Source organism: Acinonyx jubatus, chromosome E1 (assembly GCF_027475565.1).
Source record: "Acinonyx jubatus isolate Ajub_Pintada_27869175 chromosome E1, VMU_Ajub_asm_v1.0, whole genome shotgun sequence".
Taxonomy (NCBI): domain Eukaryota; kingdom Metazoa; phylum Chordata; class Mammalia; order Carnivora; family Felidae; genus Acinonyx; species Acinonyx jubatus.
Genome location: NC_069397.1, coordinates 38998297 through 39013942, shown reverse-complemented (window position 1 = coordinate 39013942; position 15646 = coordinate 38998297). Strand labels below are relative to the sequence as shown.

The following is a 15646-nucleotide window of genomic DNA, read 5'->3' as shown; positions in this document are numbered from 1 at the left end:
CATAAAGCATAGAACCATATCTGTTATACAGCAAATGCTATATAAGGGTTTGCTGCTATTATAAAATCAGCTGTATATTTAGTAAGTGAACAACTCAAAATATATTTTAAAGTCATCGTGTCAGTTAATATTTAAATACATAAACATTTATTTACCTTGATTTTAAAAAATGTCAACTACCTACAGGAACTCTCTAGAAATCCAGTAGCTATTTAATTCAATCCAGCAATCATATCTGTCTAACCAATGGACAAAAACATCGGATTCAAATTAAAATTGTAAGATATAACTATTGTTAACAAGTGATTCCACGTAAGAAAAACCCTAAGTTTACTGTAGAATAATTGTGGTTAACTATCTCAGGATTAGATTTCACACAGTAAACAGCTGTAAATTTTATTTTCCCAGTGCCTGGCATGTATTAGGCATCCAAATTTTACTGGACATATATTTACCAACTGGGTTAGTTTTAGCGAACACATATATTTTATATCTTCCTTAACTGTGTGTAATTTCCTGTTACTATCCACACATTCTATAGCTCACAATAACACATGAGAATTAACCCCCCAAGAGAAACAGCCAACACTGCCAGCCCACAGATGGGCTTGCGCATGCTGTGTTGCAGTACTGTGAGGCCTGTTCTGGCATGTTGCATTGGGATCAGACATGTCTGCCTCGGAAGGGCTCATCCCCTTGAAGCCAGTATCAGCCGTATTTAAGTCACAAAACATTACTTCCATTTGAAAGAAACCCACTGTGAGAGTAATTTTCAGCACAGGCTAATAAAGCTGGCAAACGTCTGTCTTGGCTATACCCACACACTGGAAGATAACTGGGAAAGGCCCCCAAAGGCCACCGTTTAACCCAAACCCAGAATCCTTTGCCTGCTTGCTCAGCAAAGAGTAAAGGGTTAATGTCAATGGCAGTCCTGACGCCAGCCATTTTTAGTTCCAATCGATACCGTAAAGGAGTTCCCCAGAAATTTAAAAGATCATGCAATTCAGAAAACAAAGACCAAATGTTTTTACTTACAGGCATTTTTATTAGGATGACAAACTGAAAAGCCTCCTATAGCCTGCTTTTGTGAAGGGCTGAAGCACTCCATCAGGCTTAAAGACAACCAAGTTGCTTGCGGCGAAGTGTGAAGCCTCCCAACACTGATGTTCCTGCTGACTAGGGAGGTACTGTCATGGGAGGGTTTTCCCAACAGCACCCTAGAAATCCAGGCTGCTGGTAAGGCACACAGAGGTTCACAGCAAACTGTGATTAACACACATAAAAGCGAGCTTTCATCTCAGGCCAGGAACTTGGCAGTAAGCACATTCTGCATCTAGGTGTTGGAGCCTCCCTGTCTTCAGCCCTGCTTTCTCTCACGGGCTTTAGGCCGCTCACCCTGCAGGTCTCACGGTGACCTCATCATCCACTGCTTCCCACCATCCCAGATGGCAGCTATATGGCTCAGGTCTCCTCTCACCTCTGAGTAAATCTGAGGCCTCAACGTGGTCCCTGACCTCTCTCTCCAGGCATCGTCTTGATCAGCATGACCTATCATCTCTCCTTTCAAAAATGTGTCCCAGACACTTCCACCTCTTTCCGGTCCATCAACCACTGGCCTCACTTTTCATCCTCTCGCCTGGTCCACTGATTGTTCTCCCTGTTTCCACTTTGGCCTGGTTCCATTTCACTTTCCAGAGAACGTAACACAGGTTATCCTCCCCCAACCCCCCGCCACTGCAAAGCATCCAGTACCTTCTCACTGCCTTTAGAATACAACCTAAATTCTGTTGAACAACCTACAAAGTCCTACTTGGTCCAGCACCTGACTACCTCTGCGACCTCATCTCCTTTCACGCTCCTCTTTCACCACACTCCAGCCACCTGGCAAGGGCTGTCGCCGACTGCCCTGACCAACGGAGGTGCACTCCCTGCTTCACCTCCCAACCACTCTCTATCACTTCATCCTGTTTTATTTTCTTCTGGCACTTGTCACTGCCACTCCTTTATCTTTTCAGTGTCTGTCCTCCCCTACTAGCATGCACACCTTGACAACAAGGACCTCATCCGACCTGTTAATTTCTGTATGCAGAGCAGCTAGCATGGTGCCGGGCATTCTGACGGACAAATTAACCAATTTTAAAAAATGAATGAACACAATTTACAGTTATGTAAAATTTAGTTCCAGAAAAATGCTGATTTTTATTAGTAGGTATGAGGAATAGCTGTTAGGCAAGCTGTCACTCACTAGCTGTATGACTTTAAATCATTATTTAATATCCTTACTCTCAGGGAACCTGGGTGGCTCAGTCATTTGGGCATCCAACTTCGGCTCAGGTCATGGTCTCACCGCTCTTGAGTTCAAGCCCTGCACCAGGTTCTGTGCTGACAGCTCAGAGCCTGGAACCTGCTTTGGATTCTGTGTCTCCCTCTTTCTCTGCCCCTCTCCTGCTCATGCTCTATTTCTCTCAAAAGTAAATAAACATTAAAAAATATTTTAACAAATATATCCTTTGGACTTGAAGCTGTATTACAAAGCTGTAATCATCAAGACAGTATGGTACTGGCACAAGAACAGACACGCAGATCAATGGAACAGAACAGAGAACCCAGAAATGGACCCACAAACATATGGCCAACTAATCTTTGACAAAGCAAAAAAGAATATTCAATGGAATAAAGACAATCTCTTCAGCAAGTGGTGCCGGGAAAACTGGACAGCAACATGCAGAAAAATGAACCTGGACCACTTTTTTACACCATACACAAAAATAAACTCAAAATGGATGAAAGACCTAAATGTAAGACAGGAAGCCATCAAAATCCTCAAGGAGAAAGCAGGCAAAAACGCCTTTGACCTTGGCCACAGCAACTTCTTACTCAACATGTCTCTGGAAGCAAGAGAAACAAAAGCAAAAATGAACTACCGGGATCTCATCGAAATAAGCTTCTGCACAACGAAGGAAACAACCAGCAAAACTAAAAGGCAACCGACGGAATGGGAGAAGATATTTGCAAATGACAAATCAGATAAAGGGTTAGTATCCAAAATCTATAAAGAACTTATCAAACTCAACACCCATAAAACACATAATCCAGTGAAGAAATGGGCAAAAGACATGAGTAGACACTCATCCAAAGACATCCAGATGGCCAACCGACACATGAAAAAATGCTCAACATCACTCATCATCTGGAAAATACAAATCAAAACCACCATGAGATACCACCTCACACCTGTCAGAATGGCTAACACTAACAACTCAGGCAACAACAGATGTCGGTGAGGATGTGGAGAAAGAGGATCTCTTTTGCACTGCTAGTGGGAATGCAAACTGGTGCAGCCACTCTGGAAAACAGTATGGAGGTTCCTCAAAAAATTAAAAATAGAACTATCCTAGGGGCGCCTGGGTGGCGCAGTCGGTTGGGCATCCGACTTCAGCCAGGTCACGATCTCGCGGTCCGTGAGTTCGAGCCCCGCGTCAGGCTCTGGGCTGATGGCTCAGAGCCTGGAGCCTGTTTCCGATTCTGTGTCTCCCTCTCTCTCTGCCCCTCCCCCGTTCATGCTCTGTCTCTGTCTGTCCCAAAAATAAATGAAAAAAAAAAAAAGTTGAAAAAAAAAATAGAACTATCCTATGACCCAGCAATTGCACTACTAGGTATTTATCCAAAGGATACAGGTATGCTGTTTCGAAGGGGCACATGCACCCCAATGTTTATAGTAGTACTATCAACAATAGCCAAAGTATGGAAAGAGCCCAAATGTCCATCAACAGATGAATGGATAAATAAGATGTGGGGTGTGTGTGTGTGTGTGTGTGTGTTTACATATATGTATATATATGCACATATATGTCTATGCATATATATATATGTATATTTATATAATGGAGTATTACTCAGAAATCAAAAAGAATGAAATCTTGCCATTCACAACTATGTGGATGGAACTAGAGGATATTATGCTAAGCGAAAGAGAAAGACAAATATCGTATGACTTCACTCATCTGAGGACTTTAAACAGATGAACATAAGGGAAGAGAAGCAAAACTAATATAAAAACAGGGAGGGGGACAAAACATAAGGGACTCTTAAATAAGGAGAACAAACAGAGGGTTACTGGAGGGGTTGTGGGAGGGGCCATGGGCTAAATGGGTAAGAGGCATTAAGGAATCTACTCCTGAAATCATTGTTGCACTATATGCTAAATAACTTGGATATAAATTTTAAAAATAAATTAAATTTAAAAATATATGTATATATACATAAAAACAATATCCTTACTCTCAGTTTTGTTATCTGGGACCTGGGCATAGTGACAGTCCTGATCTTATAGGGTTGTAAGAAATAAGGAATAAGACGTGCATAAAATACCCAGCGCTGTGCCTGGTACATGGTATATATTTAATAAATGCTACCTATTAGCAAAGGATAAGATAATATTCTGGACACCTTAACAAGAAGACTATTAGAGGGGTGCCTGGGTGGCTCAGTTGGTTAAGCATCCAACTCTTGATTTCAGCTCAGGTCAGGATCTCACGGTTTCTAAGTTCAAGTCCCACATCTGGCTCTGTGCTAACAGCACGGACCATGCTTGGGATTCCTTCTCTCACCTTCTCTCTCTGTTCCTCCCCTACTTGTGTGCTTTCTTTCTCTTTCTCTCTCTCTCTCTCAAAAAAGTAAATAAATAAACTTTTAAAAAAACAAGAATATTAGCTTTATTGTGGAAACTGGTATGCCACCAGTGGTTCCCAGGAAATTGAATGATGTGATGAGAAATCCCAGATATATCCCCTCTTTTCTATGATACCCTCTAAAACAGAAATCACACCCTCCTCAGCACTCCCACAGAACACCCAAATAGTTTCCCACCCACTGTCCCTGCCTTCAAATTATCTCCTTTCTACTGCTAGCATTTCGGTTAAGAAAAATAGGTTCTAACATCAGCTCCCTTTTAATGGTCTCAAGACCTTCAATAATCTGATCCCATCCTCCCCACCAATCTTACACCAATTCGTCTTAAGGGTTGTCTTCAACAACACCCTCCCTAGAAAGAAGGAATATGGTACAGTGGCTAAGAGCACAGAATCTGGAGCCAGAATGCTTGGCTTTGCAAGCCAGCTCCATTACTTACTCACTTACTAGTTACTTAGCCTGTCTATGCCTCAGCCTCCTCATCTGTAAAATGGCAAGGATAGCAACCCTGCATACATCACAAGCTTGTGCTGAGAATTGTATAACACATATAAAGCACCCAGCACAAGGCCTAATACTTAGTAAGTGGTGATGCTGCTGAGCCTCCACTCAAAAACTAGTCCTCTTTCTAAATACAAATCCAATCATTTCACGTATCTGTTCCAAAACCTTTAATTAGTGTCCATTGCCAAGAAGATGAAGTTCAAAATCCTGAGTGTGGCATACTAAGTACAGTGCAAATTCTTCCTATTGTGGCTCTAACCCACCTGTTTCAACTTGTCTCCCACTCTTTTCCTCCACAGCCTCCAGTAAGAGGGTCTGGAGTCTGGGTTTTGTGCTTCTCCCAATCAACACTTTTGCCATCCCATGAAATTTTATTTCCTTGCTTTGCTTGCTGAAATTCCCTTCATGTTCCTTTCTACCTGCTAAGCTCCTAATCATGCTTCACTACCCATGCAATTGTTCCCTTTTCGTGAAGTACTTTCCGAATCTTCCAGATAAACCTACTTCTAAACTCCTACATCTCGCCTAGAAAACCTGAATGTAAAACCCTGTGCTGGCTTTTGCCAGTTGACTTCGTGTCTCTTCTCTACAACCTCCTCAAGGGCAGGCACCTATTTACTTCTTTTTTGCATAATGTCTGACTTGCAGTAGGGATATAACCAATGAGAGTTTGACTGAACTAACAGAGATCTATGGAAGTAATGTGGACAACAGGCAAAATTCTAGCAGAGGGATCCCAAAGCACAAAATCATTCTAGTAGTGAGAAGATGGCTAAAATGAAAGCAGTTTTAATGTTAAGCATCTTTTGAATCCATCAGCTTATTGATTTTGGCTCCTGACTCCTTGATGTTGTATAATTTTCTGCTTATTTTTTAGAGCCTGAGACATTTTATATGAAGATGGGTCAAGAAAATACATACATTCTTTAAGACTTTCAAAGTAAAGTATTTCTAAATGTTTACTAGTTTAATATTTTCCTACTCTAAAGCAATGCTAGAGCATCAGAATAAGTTTTATGCCTTTATTTATTTAAATAATTCCATCATTAGGTGTTTAGTAGTTTAAATGTAACTCAGAAATCTCCCCTAGTATGCTCCATAGAACACTAATCTACAAAGCTAACCTGTGGAAACTAACAAACAAAATGACTCTGCAGTCAAGTAAGTTTGGAGAAAAATACATGTTATATCTCTTTATTGGAAAGTCACAGAGCACTTCAGCATATTAAAGGTTCTGAAAGGTCCACCAACGAAGAATTCTATTTCCCAAATGTGTTTACCAGAGAACCTTTTAATGTTCCTTGGAATAGGTGTTCATGGAACTCATTCTGGGAAATACTGCACTGTTTGGTCTCTAAATGGCCCCATACAACTGTTCTTTAGGTCATGAATAATCTTAATTCGTAACATTGTTGGATGGAGTTTTAAAGGACATTTGTCACTATCACTGTGCAGGTCCTGACTCCCATTCGCCTGCCCCTAACAAGTTATCGTTCACTGCACACATGGAGGGAACAGAAAGCAAATGATTTTTACAGCTAAGAAAGTGTTTCATTACACACAATCAGAATCTCCTCTATAGATCCCATCCGTTCATCCTAATTCAGCTTCTTGGAGCCACAAAGAATAAATCTAAAATTTTTAGCACTTTTTCAGCCAGAAGACCTAAATTATCACATAGAATTTTTGGTTGCTAGTAGAATAGCAATCAAAATGCCTAGTTATTTCTTCATCTGAAAAGTAGACAAAAAAATGTGGGGATGATTTGCAGATACCTGGCATACCAGGCCGTCACTAATGACAGGTAATGATTAGAAGATAATGACTCAGCACCTTTGAAGACTGAAATGAAATGTCCTTAAGGTGACAAAGAGCCAACGTGAAGAGTCCTAATTTGACAACAAAACAATCTAATCCCCTTTTATGAGGTAAAGAGTGTGTCTTTGGTAATAAACACATAAGTAATTAGATGGTTTTAATGGAGATAGCTATAAACTGAAAACATGGGGGAAAAAACTCTTGGTAATAGGCTGACGCCCCGGCGAGGTGGATATATAAGAGCCAGGGCAGAAGAGAGAAGCATCGAGACACCAACAGACTTCTCTTCTCAACCCAACAAAAACCCAACTCCTAACACCATGGCTTGCTGTGTCCCCTGCTGCTGCAGCGTCCCCACCGGCCCCGCCACCACCATCTGCTCCTCTGACAAATGCTGCCGGTGCGGAGTCTGCCTGCCCAGCACCTGCCCCCATGACATCAGCCTCCTTCAGCCCATCTGCTGTGACACCTGCCCCCCACCCTGTTGTGAGCCCGACACCTACGTGCCAACTTGCTGGCTGCTCAATTCTTGCCACCCAACTCCCGGAATGAGTGGGATCAACCTGACAACCTACGTTCAGCCTGGCTGTCAGAATCCCTGCGAGCCCTGCTAAGCAGCCACGTCTCTGCACAGGTTCGGTGATGTGCTGCTCGTCACCTGGTCTTCAACACCCGCTACCACCTACATCAGGCTCAATCAATCCCAAGTCCCTGGGCCATGTTTTCATGAATGTCCCCAACTTCTTAATCCTCTCCTCCTTTGAGTGAAGTTGGAGACCTTCTCCCTGTCTTTTAGGCTATTTCACTGCTCTTTGAGAAATAACCATTTTGACTATTCCTTAATAAACTTTATTCTGGCTTAGCAAATATGGCCTTGTGATGATTTACTCTCATGTTTCCTCTTAGGGGAAGTGGAATGCCTAGCTGAACCTGAACAGCAGATCAACATATCCACGATTTACACCAGCAGAAGGAGAGCACGTGTGGTGGAATCATTGAATAATTAGATACTGGCTCTTTGTGACAGGCTGAAAAGTAAAAAATTCACTAGGTCATTTTACTCAATAGGTGTTTTTTGAAGACAAGCCACTATACCAAGCCCTACACTGGAAACTGAAGATCAATGTAATATTTTTTAAATGTTTTATTTATTTTAATTTCCATTGCCCCTGAAATTGATTTTTCTTTCTTCCTTAACTGACTAAACAAATTGGTCACTTTGCTGTCATGTAGAAATAATTCTGACTCCTTAACTCATCACTGGTGAAATTCTAAGCTCAACATGCAATGCAATCTGGGGAAGAATATATATTCATTTTGATATATGCTGTCTTCTAGAAAAATCAATTCTGAAAAAATACTAGCATTTATTGGGTATTCCTTGCTCCCTCAAGTGAGAATTGGTTTACATTAGTCAGAATTATCTTTAGAAGTTTACTAGCCTAAGTGACATATTATATCATGGCATTGAAATAAACTGAAAATATCAGGCTGAAGTGCAGTATTCTCCATCCACCAGAAATAGGCACACAATTCTGTTCCTCTTAGAACAAAACTTACACGATGACCATATCATGTATTAATTCATCTCCCTGTTGTCCTGGAAAAATCCAAGCACGTAAGGTTTTTACAGAAAGTACCCAAAGTCCAATCTCGTATATATTATTGGACTTGCCTTGGGCCTTTGAGCCATTTACTTCCCTCTCTGCCTCAGTTTCCTTGTTGTCACAGCAGACATAATACTCTTGTCCCTGTTTATGTCTCAGGATTGTTGTGAGAGTCAAATGACCTAACATGTCAACAGCTGCACTCTGGATGGTGAGAGATGCTCACCATTACTGCCACATGATGGTTTCCAGCTTTCTCACCAAAAGGCATCCTTTTATTTCTTGAAAAATATTACTTTTCCCATGTAACTTTTTAACACAATAATTCATGTTTGTTCATAAATACATTTATAAGCATCAGAGAGAATTTTAGGTTTAAAATAACCAAGTTACCTCTTTTTTAGTCAAAATCAAAGCTTAAGGTTTTTATACACGATTGTAAGGGATAAATATTTAGACTTAATTTTTAATACTGGAAATAACTGTGAGTGTCCTAGTACTACCACTGCGGATCTTCAGGCATTCAAAGACCCTTGGCACTAGTTAAAAAGCCCCAGATATAACCCAGGAGATGTGTGGCTCTGCACTTGAGCTGCCTCTGTGGCCCAGAGCCAGTCACTTGAGCTCTGTGGGTCTCAGGTCTTAAATCGGTAAAATGGGCTGGCTGACCAGATACACTCTAAAGACACTTCCAGCTTGTCTATGGTTCTAGGTTATCCAGAAGCGAGTAACAAGTACTCCATGCCACTAACCAACCCCATCTCACCTTACCACTTTTGCTGTTTTTACTCCTAAGAACTAACATTTGGTGAATATCTACTGGCCATTCTAATATGTGCTTCATGCGCACTATTTCATTCATTTCTAAGAAAAAACACTGACAGGTAGCTACCTTCATTGTCTCCACTTTACAGGAGAGAAAACAAACCGCGGAAGGGACTTACAGAAGTTGCACAAATAGTAAGTGACAGAGGGAGGGATTAAACCTGAAACTGCCCGAATCTAAAAGTCGCTTCTCTTCCCGCTACACCAAAGCACACACCTCCTTTGCAGACAGCAGTATGTCCAAGAGAAATATGATTGCATGTGGCTCTCTTTATCAGAAGAAAGTATATGCCTCTTAACAGTACACTGTCTACTATCTCTCTAAACTGTGTATTTGGTTGTGTGCAGTAACTCAGCTTTCTCTGGGGTGATTATAGTTGAAGACAAAATGAGTGTCTACAGTAAGTCTAGAAAAAACTGTTTATGTTTCTAAAGTGAAAACAAATCATCTTTTTTTTTTTAAAGTCAGACTTTAAATACTGATTAGCAACCTCAGCAGGTGGGGGGGAGGAGTACTGACTGGGTCATTAACCTTGCATTGAAATGCAGAACGTTTGGCAACATAACACATTTTCAGGTTTCAATAACCTAGTTCATGGTGAAAACCTACCTGTAAAGTTAATAATTGTTCATCCTTGATAATAGAACCAAAAACGAAGTCATTTCATTTTTCTTTCAAATTGTTGCTGGCCTACAGCCCTTCCTTTCCATCCTCACTGACGGTAGCCTAATTTAGACACTGATCACCAGACCCCTGATCACAGCCTCCTAGTTAATCTTGGCTCAATAATCCTATGCCTCTCCCTTCATCCAAACTATCCCTGTCAGACCAGGCTTCTATCTCTCTATAAATATTGGTTAAATTGAATTGCTCAAAACTCTGGGAAACTCAAGTTGTTTTTTGGTTGTTGTTTTTTTACTGAATCAAGGCTAACCTCTTCAGTGTGGCTGTCGAGACCCTCAATAACCTGATATAGTCTTTTCTACCAAATCTTACCTGCTACTAATCTTGGGACAATGTGAGGCCTCCACTCTCATCAGAGCAATGCCCCCTCTACGACAGTCAAGACAGGAGTCTCTGCAACCAGACTGTCTTGCTTTAAATCGTACCTTTATCACTTACTAGTTAGGTGTCCTTGGTCATGTCATCTAACTTCTCCCTGCCTCAGGCTCCTCAACCATCATCAAATAAGATTAAAACTAGCTCTGGGCCCCTGGGTGGCTCAGTTTGTTGGGCATCTGACTTCAGCTCAGGTCATGATCTGACAGTTTGCTGACAGCTCAGAGCCTGGAGCTTGCTTCAGATTCTGTGTCTCCCTCTTTCTCTGCCTCTCCCCCACTTGTGCTCTCTCTCTCTCAAAAATACATAAGATGTTGGGGCGCCTGGGTGGCTCAGTCGGTTAAGCGTCTGACTTCAGCTCAGGTCACGATCTCGCAGTCTGTGAGTTCGAGCCCCGCGTCGGGCTCTGGGCTGATGGCTCAGAGCCTGGAGCCTGCTTCTGATTCTGTGTCTCCCTCTCTCTGCCCCTCCCCCGTTCATGCTCTATCTCTCTCTGTCTCAAAAATAAATAAACGTTGAAAAAAATTTTTTAAAAATAATTTTAAAAAAATAAAAAATAAAAAAATACATAAGATTAAAAAAAAATTTCTTTTACTTAAAAAAAATAAAAAGATTAAAATTACCTCTTACCCTTCCTAAGCAGTACAGTTCAGGTTGTGAAAAACTACGAAAGGCTGAGAGAAAACTGTCACCGGCCAGAGGGAACTAAGGGGGTGTGAGGACTAAATGTAATGTGGGATCTCAGACTGGATCCTGGAACAGAAAAAGGACGTTAGTGGAAAAAACAGTAGTGATATCTGAATAACGTCTGAAATTTAATTAACAGCAAGTTACCAATGTTGGCTTCCTAGTTGTGACAAATGCACAATGATGTTGTAAAGATATTACCATTCAGGGAAATTGAGTGAGGGGTAGATAAGAACGCTGTACAGTCTTTGCAAACTTTCTGTGGATCTAGAATTATTCAAAAATAAAAAGCTAATTTCTAAAAAGTATGTACCAGAAACAGATCCATAAATACAGAGAAGTGGTGATTTCCAGAGCGGAGGGGGTGGGGGGGTAGACAAAAGGGGTGAAGGGGGGTGGGAGGTACAGACTTCCGGTTCACATGGGGATGGGAGGTACAGCACAGGGAATATAGTCAATGGTGTTATAATAGCGTTGTACGGTGACAAGTGGGGACTACACTGTGGTGAGCACAGCCTTAAGTACAGATTCGTCAAATCACTATGTTGTATGCCTGAAAACTAATCTAACACTGTGTGTTACCTATATTTTAATTTAAAAACAAGTTTTAAAAAAGTATACATCTCCTAAAACTGTAGGGAAGATTAAATTAATTAAAACACGTGCAGCCCTTAGAACAGTGTATGCCTACTGTCAACCTCTAGGAACATCTTTTTATACTCTGTGATACTGGGGTGAGAACTCTTACATCCCTCACCTGATTTTCTAGTAGATTCCACCAATAGAGGGCGCTGGAAGGAGCCTACAAGGCCTGGGGAAGAGAGGGTCTTGTGGCCCCAGCAACAGTCCTTTGTTGGCAGCTACAGTGGATTCTAGTCTCCAGCTTCTTTCCAGGCTCCAAAAACGGCATCACGGCACCTCCTCAGGAACACCAGCACCAGCGGGTGACTCCGGCCCCCCACCCACGAAGGCCCCCCGGGACCCCTCCTCTGAGCACCGGCTGGGCAACCCCCGGGGTCTGCACCCAGCTCTGCAGGCCCACTCTCCCACGCACCTGGGTCGTCACCCCCAACCTCTTCTCTCTGTTCCCAGGCCTAAAGGCTGGTAGCCTGTTTCTTGTGTTTGTTACCTCAGTTTTCCTTTTTGGCTTTTTCAGTCCTCCGATACCTATTTAACCAAGCCCCCGCCCTCAAATGCTCTCTGTTGAAACACTTTGTGAGGTTTTCTTGTTTGCTTGTTTTCCTGACAAAACTTGACACAGAAGCATTTTGATAAATGCTAGCTGTCATTGTTTTCCAACCTTTCTTCCTCAAACATTCATTCTATGTGTTCCAGCCCCGAGACTCTCTTCCATGACCCAGGCCCCAGGGTTAGGCACTGCAGAAACCAAGAAAAATAAGACATTGCCTCTGCTTTGAAGGAGAGTACATTCTAGTTAAGAACCAACATGTGTACAAAAACTGCAGTCATGTTTTATGGGTAGTGAAGGGGTGCAATCGAAGCACAAGAGGCGTGGCCAACCCTACCAGGGGCAGGGACAGAGCACAAGGCCAGAACAGTGCCACAGAAGTCACTGTTTTCCTTGCGCAAAGGCACTTACCTCTTTTCTAAGCTTTGTCTGGTCAAAACAATTTACTCCAAACCCTCCAGGCAGGCGTCTCTGATCACTAAGCCTCTCCGCTGTATTTCCTCTTGTGGGCATTCTAACAGCACCCAAGGGAGAAACTTCACTGATGAGAGAACTCTACCACGCCACACACAAGGCTGAATGATTTGCATAAGCAATTCTCATTTAATTTTTATTCAGTGCTTGCAATAAGACTACAGTAGGTGAATATTTCTGTGGTTGAAAACCGAAATTTGTGGTCGAAAACCAAAGCTCAAATCACTTGATCTAGGTCTCACAACATGTACCTTATAAGGGATTCAAACCTAACTCCAGAACTCCTCCCATTACTAGTCTTGTAATTTAACTGTACATCATTTAAATCATACGCAAAGGGATTTCTAACCTTTTCCATTACACCAAGCACTCCTGGAGGACAGGCACCATGCCTTCTCTTTTTCTATCTCTACAACACTCTTTTTTTTTTAATGTTTATTTATTTATTGAGAGAGAGAGAGCGAGGGAGGGGCAGAGAGACAGAGAGGGAGACACAGAATCCGAAGGAGGCTCTGGGCTCTGAGCTGTCAGCCCAGAGCCCGACACGGGGCTTGAACACACAGACTGTGATATCATGACATGAGCTGAAGTCAGACACTCAACCGACTAAGCCACCCAGGCTCGACACTCTTCAGACTCTACCACACTCTTCAGACTATATTAGAGACTGAATAAATATTTGGCTTATAATGAATGGATTTGCTGACCAGTATCCTTTACTGTAGTTATGTACTAGCTTTGGCCATGATATGTTAACACTATCACTGAATTAAAGTGGAAGGAATTTTAAAAATGGTAAAAGGTGACTACTGAAAAATGAAATAGGCAGGTCAGCAGTTTGGTCATTCTGAAAAGAAAACTTTTCATGCTGTTTTGCAAAGAGATGCAAGCTCATTTTTCAGACCATACATAGTCTTATGAACCTATGTTTTAATATGTTCAGGCTTCTGGTTAAAAAAGCCAATGTCCTCTGTAAAACTGAGAGCTTATTTAAATGTTTATACATAATTGCATACATAGACAATGCAGCAGATCGGTACAGAAAACATCTAGCAGCCTCTGAACTTCCCAGTCAAGATCATGTTTTCTATCTTCGGTACTCATTTACATCTTCACATCCTCGAAAAGACAGCAAGGTGACTCTGGTAGGGAAAAAGTCCCACCACAGGTTTTGACTTCCCAAATGCATCCAGATCACACATTTTGAGAAGGATCATTTCTTACTTCTCAGAGAAATCACTCTTGATTCTTTACACTCAGCAGTGATCATTTGTAAGGACAAATTCTGGTCGGTAAAAAAGAGGAAATGCAGAAGAAACCCTGAAGTATTTACCGGTGATGGAGTTAAGTGGAGAGCCTACGCTGGTACCACTTTGAAACTGCAACAGAAAGCACGTTTGAATGTCGCAACACAACCAAATAAAACTGAAGGAGAGCTCCTCTCGCATCTGGTAAATAAGTCAGTGAGTTATTTGTATGGGATTATACAAACAACAACAGGGAAACATTCTGGTGGACAGAACCGTGTTCCCTGAGGCTTCTGGTGGATATAAAAGACTCACAGAGGACAGCTTCGTACAAGAAGATCTTCCTTTGCACCAAAATGTCTGGCTGTGAGTCTTGTCTCCGAGGCTGCCGCAGCAGCGTCCCCACCGGCCCCGCCACCACCACCCGCTCCTCTGACGTATGCTGCCGGTGCGGAGTCGGCCTGCCCAGCACCTGCCCACACGCCATCAGCCTCCTTCAGCCCATCTGCTGTGACACCTGCCCCCCACCCTGCTGTGTGCCTGACTCCTACGTGCCATCATGTTGGCTGCTCAGCAGGGGCCACCCTGCTCCAAACCTGAGTGGGATCTCTGTCACAACCTATGTCCAGCCCTGTGAGTGTGGAGCACCGGGCTGCTAGCCAAAGAGATTTCCAAGAGCCTGGCCACGTCACCCTGACGGACCATCACAGTCCTTAAGAGACGCTCAGCAAATGGTCTTTAATTAGAAGCTCTGGAAGAGGGTGGCTCTTGGTTGAGCTTCCAACTTCGGCTCAGGTCATGATCTCACAGTTCGTGAGTTCAAGCCCCACTTCAGGCTCTGTGCTGACAGCTCGGAGCCTGGAGCCTGCTTCAGATTCTGTATCTCCCTCTCTCGCTGCTCCTCCCCCATTCATGCTGTCTCTCTCTGTCTCTCAAAAATAAATAAACATTAAAAAAAAAAAAAAGAAGCAGCTCTGGAAGAAAATGTTCTGAGCCTGTGCCCTCAGCTTTGCAGAATTGTTCAATGTTCTGAATGATGGTTTCCAGTGAGAAGTTGAGTAAATGCTGTCATGGACCTCCTCACTTTAAAAATAAACAAACACCACTGTGCCCCAAACCATGTGCTGTCTCAGTGATATAATTGCCAAACAACTCTTGACACGTGTGCACATGATAAACCTATAAATATGTCCAGCAGAATTACACTAACTGATGACATCAACACAAATCTCATAGGCAAAAGAAGGCCTCACAAGGATATGTAAACACCTGACAAAAATTGCCTAAATAGTAAAATATATTAAGCTCTAAGCTTAAAGTCATTTTCAATTCCAAGGTCAGCACCTACTTTTAATTTTAATGTTTTCCCTGCCTCTTTAAGTAACTACCTCACACACCTTCTTTTGAAGATTCTGAGAGGCGCACCCAGGAGGCTCAGTCGGTTAAGCATCTGACTTTTGATTTCAACTCAGGTCATGATCCCAGGGTTGTGGGATTGAGCCCTTCATCGGGCCCCATGCTCAGCATGGAACTTGCTTAAGAT

General features: G+C 42.4%; 1 protein-coding gene across 1 annotated transcript; it reads left to right on the top strand.

Annotated features, from left to right (window-relative positions):
• The first annotated feature begins 7263 nt into the window (after nucleotides 1-7263).
• On the top strand, nucleotides 7264-7881 carry LOC106989261 (keratin-associated protein 3-1). Its single transcript, XM_015087738.3, has one exon. The coding sequence runs from the start codon at nucleotides 7335-7337 to the stop codon at nucleotides 7626-7628; it is 294 nt and encodes a 97-aa protein (XP_014943224.2). The 5' UTR covers nucleotides 7264-7334; the 3' UTR covers nucleotides 7629-7881.
• The last annotated feature ends 7765 nt before the right edge of the window (nucleotides 7882-15646 follow it).